Below are 10,422 nucleotides of genomic sequence, written 5' to 3'. Positions count from 1 at the left end.
TGATCATTAGAGTTTTGAATAAAAACAAGTTCATTAAAAAACATTATTTACATTATTTGTATTTCATCAAAATGTGATGTTATTGATAGGGGGTGAATACTTTTGCAAGGCACTGAATGTATTAGTTAACAATGCACTTTTTATATTAGTGTATAAAATTCAGTTTCATCATCAGCATTAAAATTTAGTGGTTGAAGTTTTAATATCAGTCTTCCTTCTGTTTTTTGACTGAACTTGCATAGGTGTTATATTTACACTAAAAAATTAGTAAAGTCGCAAGAAAAGCAATTTTTACTTTGTCGGTGTTAAGCCCTATATTAGAGTGCTTAATCTATAGGGTTTGTTTGACTAGATTATTTTTGTTAAATGTATTAATATATTAAAAATATATATAATATAGCACAAAGTATGCATCAGAAGATGAAAGTTCTAGCATTACATCTGGATCAGCAGGACAACTTTTAAGTAGTGGATTTGGTACTACTCCCCAACATCTTCATAGCAGTGAGGTCCCATTTTCTCCTCCTAATGTTGTTGATGTGGAACCCATGCTTCAGGAGTTGCAAGCACGGCGTGAAGAATGTCAGCATCTTGCAGATGAAATTGAAACTTTAAAGGTACTTTGTTGATTTGTGTACATTTCACTTGAAATATATATTTGAGAACATCTCATACTTTTTGATAGGTTATACAATCATTATTTTTTCACAAGTGATTTAGGGGGATGAAAGAATAAAAAACTAATGTGAACCATATGTAAGTACTTTGAAAACAATTAAATACAAAAGTTGCATTTAATTGCAATTAATCATTACTTTTTTTTGTGGTTTCTAAAAGTAATTTATGCAGTTAACTCTTTCTATACATACTTGGTTATTTGGACCCATTTTTTAACCATTAGGTAACCATGAAAATATCTATACTATAACTTTTAATGGAGCATGTGTATCTTCACAAAATTTGGCAAACTCTTAAGTAAACCTTACAAGTTTTTGTACACAAATTCAGATTTTTTGATTAAGTATTTTAACTAAGGATTTCTCCATGAATAAATAACAGTCAGAGTTTTGACTAATCTGAGTGCAAGGTTAAGATTAAAAATACTTTTATTTATTTCTCAATTTTTGTATTTCATTTGCATAACCTTTTAAAAAACTCTTAAACGAATATCAAGCATTTTTTCAGTCAAATTTTATATTTTGGTTATTATTTTCTTTACCCTAAATCTATACCACAAGGTTGATTTGACTGACCTCATAACCATCATTAAAAAAAACAGGAAATAAATCTAATTACCCTTTTTTTTTCTTTCTAGAATGACTGCAGATTATAACATAAAACTACAAGTCTATCCTAATTAGCTTAAGTCTACATCTGTTTCTACTTAATTTTATTGTTTTATTGCCCTTTGAACTGTGTCCAGCTAATAATCCTACAATACAAGCTGTAAATCACTTGGCATATATGTAGCTAAAGCTACCCAATTGAATGGTGTAAGGAACAAGCTGCTTGTTATTTTTCATGATATTACCTAATATAACCTAATACTTTTCTAATTTTTGCATTTTAGTTATTTTATAACAATAAATAAAAGATATACATAGGCAAAACTAAATTTAATACTTACATTTGGCCTCTTGTTTCTCTTCTGTAGTCCTGTTGATGAAATTTAAACCTACTTTTTTGTAGTGGTGGTACTAATACATCAAATAATTTTTATTTATTTAAAGAATGCACATAAGAACACAGAATAATAACATGTACAAAGCAAACACTGTCCTATAACTATTATAATTCAACTGACTTTCTGACAAAGGCATAAGTGTCATAAAATAATTTCCTTAACTCTTCTAACTGAACTCAGCTGGAGCAACTTTCAGTCTATAAACAAAATAACTAAAACTTTGTACTTAGAATACAGTAGCATTATACATTATTCAGTAAGTTGAAACATTGTTATTCTGGTGGTTATAAATGATGGAATAGAAAATGTCGGAGAGAATTATTGGCAATTTGTGAAGTAGAGGATGTAACAGGTTTGTGTGGTAAGTGGATTTTACATTCTAATTTATGTCTCCATAAACAAAAAAGATTGAATGCTATAAAAATTAGGCTTTGCCTTAGTAATACCTATACTATTCTCTCTTTTAGTTAACCTGAACTCCCGAGTCCCGTACGCATGAGAATTTGTCGGGATGCATAAGATTCAAACTTTATTCCCATGGGAAACACATCGACAAACTTAGCTGAAGTTTTAACAGCTTTTGTTGCACAGTTAGAAAACCAGAAAAATCGTGAAAGTTATGGAACATTGTTTCCCTTTTTCATGTTATTATTCTATGTTCTTTGATGCATTATTTAATCAAATAGAAAATTTTTAATGCAGTATTACAATTACTATAAAAAAAAAGTACGGTTAAGTTTCATTTACAGTCAAGACCAAAAAAAAAAACAAAAACAGGTAAGTACTTTATTTCTTGTTTTTCATGTGTATTCTTTATTTATTAATATAAAAGTAAGTAAAGTGTAAAAACTGAAAATATTTTAGGTTAGATCAAGTAAATTAGATAAAAATAATCATAATAATATTTTTTTATGAGTTACGTTCACGAGTAGTCTGTGCATTATACAATTTGATACCGTATTGTGAGCTGCACACTCACCACGTGATTTTAAATTTTCATGGTGCCAACAGTAGATTGATATGGTTCAAAGGGCAATGCAACATTAAAATTTAAATATAAATAGATGTGTACTGTTGCAAGCTTTAAGCTACTTAGGATAAACAATTTTGGTTTTCTGTTACGATTTGCAGTCATTCCAGAAAGGAAATAGGAGAAATTTATAATTATTTCGTAATTTTTTATGGTGGTTATGAGTACCTGTAAGCTGCTGCAGTTAGCTGTATTATGTAAAATCAAGCCCACAAATTTTTTTTTTCTGCTCATTGCAAAGTTCATTCATTTTTTAAAGCTGACTCACCGCTGTATTTTCTACCAGGATTTATAATATTAGGGCTATATAGTATAAATGTGTGTTTAATCTGTAATTCTGTGTAAGCTTAGGCCTATGTAAAAACACTAGAAACAGCATCATTATAACACACCCATCTCCCCCATACTGAATGGAATACTCTTAACACGGCATTGATAATGCTTCATTAGACCATCATTATTATTCTGTTCTAGGTTACCTAGGTCACATAATCACAATACAGATTTTTCAAAAGTGACATGTGAACTTGTTCTGTGAGATGCGTCAGTGTAGTGTCGCGCATGCATGCAGGCAGCAGGCATAATGGATGACAGTGTTAAGTCTGTTGATATTAAGGCCTATTTATTACTTGGAGACTACTATCAGTAGTATTCAGTGGACTAGGTATGGTGTATGGCTAGCATAAACCATAACAAGTATGTTAGCATAGATCAACTTTCACAAGAGGAAAGGTATGAAATACAAAATCTCTTTATCATTTTGGAGCAAACTGGGGGAAAGTCACAGAGAAACTGCAAATTCAAAGCTAGACCTTATTTTGGATATTTGTATACGAAGGCACGGACTGACAAGGCATCTGGGAGTTCATGTGGTGGTTCAACAAATGCAGTGGATCTACAAAATCCCATGCTTGTCGATGATCAAAAGTTGTATTGAAAGTAAGTCTATCTCATAATAATATATATATATATTAGACTATATATTCAGATCAGTGTCGATTCAGCGTAATTTACTCTGTATATATACTTAAATATAGGGCTATATATAAATGGGGCCTGTAGGCCTATAGATGCAAATTGTAGTATTTATCATGTGAAAGATCTTTGTAGTTGTAATCAAATCTCAATATCGTCCAAGATAATTTTGTTAGAGTGAAATAAATATAAATGTATGTGTGTGTATATAGTGTAATGTTTATTATTGTTTGAACAGTACAAACCACAAAGAATAAAAATATATTTAAGTTGAAATAATTTTTACACTTTATATTAATATGTAAGCTCTAAGCTGTTTTTAAATATTCTGGGCATAAGCTATTGTTGAACTTGACCTGTTTTGCAAGGTTGAATAGGCATATCTTGCCACAGTGGCATGCTTATTTTTAAATATGCAACAGGTGATACCTGTTTTTAATTTAATACATTTTGAAAATTAAACGCTAGTAGTCCTACATTTTGTTATCTAAACTTTGTATTTTTTTTTCAGACTGTGCCTCGAAGACTCAAAAAACAAATTATGCCAGCAGCAGAGGAGGATATATAAGCAGAATGTTGAAGTACAGCCTGCAGACATCAACAAATACAATATCTGGACATCTTGCTAATGTCCATGATCTGCATTTTCAGGAACCCACTTCAAGCTTGAACCAAAACAAGCTTACATGTGACACTACAAAGCCTACCTGGTCTGATTGTGAAATCAACAAAGACCATGTTGTATGGATAGCACTTGATCTGTTGCCTTTCATTATGATGGTCTTGATATTTCTTTGACAAGAACATGCCAAATATGAAAGTGCCAAGCCCTTCCAACGTTAAAAACAACAGCACTGATTGATGTTTATGAAGCTGTGAAATCAAAACTTGTCACTTACTTGGAAACTGTAAACACTATCTGCGTCATGTTTGATGGCCGGACAGATCGCTACAAAGCGCATCCCTACATTGGATAAAGAATTTCATACATAACTGAGGACTGGGTTAGCAGAACAGCTATAATATCTTGTAAAGTATTGCTTCAGGATACAAGTCAAGGTATTGCAGACCATATTCGTAGTGAACTTGCCAATTTTTTTCTTGGCTAAAAAGTTTAATTGTTTTCAACACATGATGGTACTCAAAATGTACAGAAGGCAAGTACTCTCCTAAGAGTTCAACAATTTCATCACTGTGTGGCACACACTTTGCATTTGTTACTGATGATGGATTCACTGAATCAAGTACAAGTCATTCAGGACATCCTACTTCACTGGAAGGAAATTGTGGACAATTTGCACTTTAAAGGATATATAATCCAGAAGGAATCAGAAAATACCAAGAACAGAGAAACTATGGATAAATTAATGGAGCAGCTTTCACATGCTCATAAGGAACAGACACTTGATGAACAATATCCAGCCCTAGATGGAGATTCAGATAATAGCATTGCCACTAAGGAAAGTGACACACAGGAATACAGAACTTCAACTCATAAAATTTTGAAAAACTCAGTTGTAACATGCTGGAACAGCTGTTATACTATGATCTGCAGTATCCTTGATCTCTTCACAGAAGCAAACGAAGCTTTGAAACACAGTGGCCACAGAGAACTTGTCATGATAGGAACTGACAAAGATTTGTTGAAAGATTTGTGCAACTTTCTTAAACCCTTCAGGAGTTTACTGAATTATTCAGTGGTTGTCAGCTGAACCTGGGTCTCACTGTTATGATAAAAGAAGAAATTTGGAATTTAGTAACAAATGAAAACAAGAATGGCTATCCTGCCATCAAGGAAGTGAAAAAGAAATTTTGAAGAAGTTGGACAAAATAATTACTATTGCGCATGCAGTACGGGTTACAACTTTGCTTGATCCTGCAATGAAAGATGAGGACATAGGCCTACCAGATGAAGCCAAAGTCAAGCTGTTGTGTGACAAAGTGTTCAAGAAAAAGTTCAAGTCAGAAAATACAACTGGAACCCCAAGTAGTGCAGGTTGTACAGCTGACACCATTGCAGAGCCTTCAGACACAGGAAGGGATTTTGTGGGGTTGATGGATGCTTCTGCACCAGAATCTGTACCAAGTACAAGCAAGAAATGCAAACTGCTTGATCATTTGAAGGTATCAAAAAAGATTTCTTGAAGTGAATCTCACTAACTTCTTCAGGCTGAAATCTCAAAGTACTTAGGTACTAGAGCAGCACAGACTGAAGATGGAGACAATCCACTGATATTTTGGAAGCAAAACTGCATGAGTCATATTGTCGTATTGCACAAGTGGCTCGACAGTACTTGTGTATAACACATGCAAGTGTTGCTGTTGAAAATGTTTTCCACGACTGGGATGATTCTGAATGGGAAAACAATCCTCACAGACTAAATTACATTTCATTTATACATGATAATTACAGACTTTTTTATTAACTCTTACTTTGAAAGTCTCTATTTTGTATTTTCAGTTTTGTATGTCACAAGCTACTGGAGTCTGCAGTATAGTATAAGTATAGTTTGTATATATAACCAAGCAGTGTGAACAGTTTGAATTAAAGAATACTACTGTAAATGTGTTTGCTAACTTTGCATAAAAAATGTTATATGTGTTTGTGAGTTAATAATACCTTAAAAACCTTTTTTATGTCTTTTGTTCAATGATTTCATAAGTATCATGAGGAAATTATGCAAGCAGCCACATTTTTATTGAGCATCCATATTTTTATTCAAGTTGAAATTTAAGTTATAAATAATCGACTTAGTGAAGTTAGCAGCAAAATTTCAGTCAATTTTGTCATAATTTGAAATACAACTTGCTTACAGGTCTAGTTAAGAGGTCGACCTAATCAACCGACCTTACATAGAGTTAAGGTAAAGAAAATGACAGATAATATGTAAAGTTTTTTGGAAAACAAATCATTTGTTATTTATTTATGAGGTTTTAGGTGTTATGCAAATGATATTTAAAAATTTTCAGATGAAGAAAAATATTTTTAGTCTTATGAAAACTACTTTGCACTTGTAAAGGGAAACAACATGCAGTGTAAATTGTAAATAAAGTTTTTCATTGAACATTAACATGCTCTTTTCCACTTGCAGAAGGTAAACATTTAGTGTACATTGTAAATAAAGATTTTCATTGATGCTGAAGTGTTTCCCCCCCCCCCTTTTTTTTTTTTAGTTTATCAAATTCTGCCTCACTGATACTCTTGAAATAAAGTTGAGAGTCTGGGACTCTAGATTGAGAACCCTGCTATAATGAGTAATTTACATTAAACTCAGGACATCAGAGAGGGATGATGAAAAAATAAAGGATGAGCAATACAGTGCAAACAAATTTTATGATTCTCATACAAGGAAAGATTGAGGGTTCATTTAAATAGTTTCTTTTAAAATTAAGAAATTAAAACTTATATTAAAATTTGGCTTATTTACTATGTTTTGACACCAAGTTTATTTATATGTATTGATAATAAAGTGGTTTAATTAAATTTGAAATGTAACTCTGTAGAAGGTCATGTTATGCACATGTTGACTTACACATAGGGAGAGGATTAAACTGATAATATACAAAAAACAAAACCTGGTTTGTTTAGGTAAATTGTTTAAAACATCATGAAATATGATTTGTGCTTAAATTTCTCTACTTTTCATCCTTTTTAATCCTTTTGCAACAGGTAGATCAAAGTGCATGCATCACAATATTTTACATAGTTATATTCAAAATTTAATCAAACTACTTTATTATGTATGTGTATAAATAAACTTGACATCAAAACATAGTTAATAAATCAAGTTTTAATATTATATAAGTTTTAAGTTCTTAATTTCATAAATAAATAATAAAAATATTTTCAATCTCCTATTGTATGAGAATTGTGACATTTGCTCTCTAGGTCTTTCCTCTTCTCTAATTTATTTACTAAACCTCCAAAAAGTATGGAATTTAATGTATATTACTTATTATAATATAGATATTACTCAAGCAAATCATAGTTTTTAAAGTCTTCAATCTTATTTGTTTATGGAGCCAAAAACAAGAAAATCAGACCCATTTGCCACATCCACTGGTCACATCCTTTCTTTCACAAAATGCCTATAGTTTTCTATAATGTTTTATACTTTATTATTTCTAACCAAAAGAAAGCCTAATGACATATTATTACATTGTTTTCTGTATAGGGCATTGTTTATTTCATCCTTCAGTTTGAAATTGTTTCTCAGGGGAATCTCATCGTTGAGCTTAGCTGAATTTTTCAAAAGCTTTTATTGCATAGTTAAAAAGCCAAAACAAAAATTATGATAGTTATAGGACATTGTCTGTTTTTTACATGCTATTATTCTGTATTTTTAGGTGCATTAGTTATTTGAATAAAATATTATTTAGTGCAATAGTACCATTAGTATAAAAAAAAAAAATAGTAGGCTTAAGTTTCATCAACAGCAAAAAAAAAGACCCTGGTAAGTACTATATACTTTTTTCTTTTTCATGTGTATTATTTATCTATTATTATAAAAATAATTAAAATGTAAAAATTAGAAACTTGTTAGACTAGAGTAAGATAATGAAAAAAGGTAATAATAATAAAAATTCTTCACAAGGTATACTTGCGAGCAGCTTGTATGTTATGTCATTCAATACAGCAACTTGAGCTGCACATTTAGTGAGTGATTTACAACTTTTGTGGTAGGATTATTAATTAGACATGATTCAAAGTTAATAAAACAGTAAAATTAAGTATAAATAGTTGCATACTGTTATGAGCTTTAAGCTATTTCGGATAAACACTTGTGGTTTCCTGTTACAATTTGTAGTCATTCTAGAAAGAAAAAATGGCAATTTAAATTTATTTCATGTTTTTTTCATGGTGGTTACGAGGTCAGATAAAATATAAAGTTTTCTGAAGAAGAATTTATATTTATTTAGGAGGTTTTACAGATTGTGCAAATGAAATTTGAAAATTTTCAGAGGAAGAAAATATGAAAATCACTTTGCACCAAAACAGTCAACATTCTTGATTCCATATATATTTTTGGACAATTTTTTAGTAAAAGTACTTAATTAAAAACCCGGATTTTTTTTTACGAAAGACTTGTAATGTTTACTGAAAGCTTGCTAAACTTTGTGAAGATATGTTAAGTATTTTCAGAGTTATTGTATGTATACCACCATGATTACATGGTGGTTACAAGGTCGTGTAAGATACATGAGCTTGTTGTGAAATGGTTAAACAAGTGTTTTGTATTCACAGAAAATTTACTTCAAAATACTTCTTTTATACAAACATGTAAATAAATGCTATTACTTTTGTGATTACAGAGAAAAATACTTTAAAATTATACTTATCAAACCTTTCTCTACACACTGTGTATGTATGTATGTGTAGGAATAGAACTACAATGTTTCACTTACATACATATTCCTTGATATAAATTAATCAATTTCTATTCAATTAGGTTCAACTTCAACAAGAATGCTCTTTCTTTACCCAAGCTCTCTTGGAGGAACGTTATCGGTACGAGGTATGTATTCTTCATGTGTTTTCTTGTTCCCTAACAGTGTAGAAGAAAGAGTTGTTAACTTATTACAGAAAGTGGAAATAAATTGTTTTGATCAACTTTATGAAATTAAAAATAGAAAACTTCAGTCGGAGACTGTAATACATATTGTTGGTCCTCAAGTTACTTCGTTATGTGCTTGGTTGGACGTATAATTTTGACTTGTCTGTTCTATTTTAACCTTTCTTCACTACCGTAGCTACTTAGAAGTTAAATTAAGCTTGGAGTTATTTAACTATAATTTCTCCAATATATTAACATGGATACATTTCGGAATTTTTTACATGAATATTTTAAGAACTTTTCAATAATGTTAAACTTATGCCATGAAATAACATTAAGTATGGGTACATATTGTTAGTAATCAACAAGCTTAGTGATATTTCATTGATTTCTTTGTTGGGGCATTTTGAAATTGTGATATATATAAATATATATATATGGCCAACACTTTAGTAGTTCACTGGAAAATTTACTAGTGTCCATAAAAGAATCTTTCTTTTCAAGAAATTCTTTAAATTACAAATACTCAGAAAAATGGACTTGCTAAAAATAAAGAAAACTTATTAGGATAGCAAATTAAAAAGAAAAAGAGAGGTAACAGTTTTGGGTTCTAATTTTTCCTACCTTTTAGGAAGTAGAAATATGAATAGTGTAGCTAGAAATTGTAATAATTAATATTTAATTTTTTTAATGTGCTTAAATAAAATGTTTTTGTAGCGTCTGGAAGAACAAATGAATGATCTTATTGAACTGCACCAGAATGAGATTGAGAACTTAAAACAGGGTATCAGTGACATGGAAGAAAAAGTTCAGTATCAGAGTGAGGAGCGTTTGCGTGATGTCCATGAAGTACTGGAAAGCTGTCAGACAAGAGTGAGTTTTCATTATATTTTTATTCTTGTTGTATGAGAAAGAATTCAATTGAAATTAAAAAGACTAATTTGTGTTATTCTGAATTGGTGACTGTATCAATTTCATGAGTGGGTAGCTTCACCATCATCCAGTATCTTCAAGAGTAATTTACACTACCAAATTTATATTACTATTGCAGAAGATTTATTTCTTTTAACATGTATTGTGTTGTTTAGCTTAACTCTTTCAGCATGGGCTCGGTCCCTGGGACCGACCTCGTAACCATTTTGTGCTTGTTATAGTTTTCATGCTATAACTTATAAATT

At 30.7% G+C, this 10,422-nt stretch overlaps 1 protein-coding gene across 1 annotated transcript in view; it reads left to right on the top strand.

The window, feature by feature from the left end:
• Window positions 1-10,422, top strand: part of LOC106461538 (transmembrane and coiled-coil domains protein 2-like) — a 41,783-nt gene that overhangs the window by 24,625 nt on the left and 6,736 nt on the right. Inside the window, 3 exon segments of the mRNA XM_022388528.1 lie at window positions 401-617; window positions 9,140-9,205; window positions 9,962-10,117. Coding sequence (XP_022244236.1) covers window positions 401-617; window positions 9,140-9,205; window positions 9,962-10,117 — 439 coding nt within the window.

The sequence above is a fragment of the Limulus polyphemus genome, unplaced genomic scaffold, assembly GCF_000517525.1.
Source record: "Limulus polyphemus unplaced genomic scaffold, Limulus_polyphemus-2.1.2 Scaffold982, whole genome shotgun sequence".
Classification (NCBI taxonomy): Eukaryota; Metazoa; Arthropoda; class Merostomata; order Xiphosura; family Limulidae; genus Limulus; species Limulus polyphemus.
This window is presented reverse-complemented; position numbering and strand designations above follow the sequence as displayed.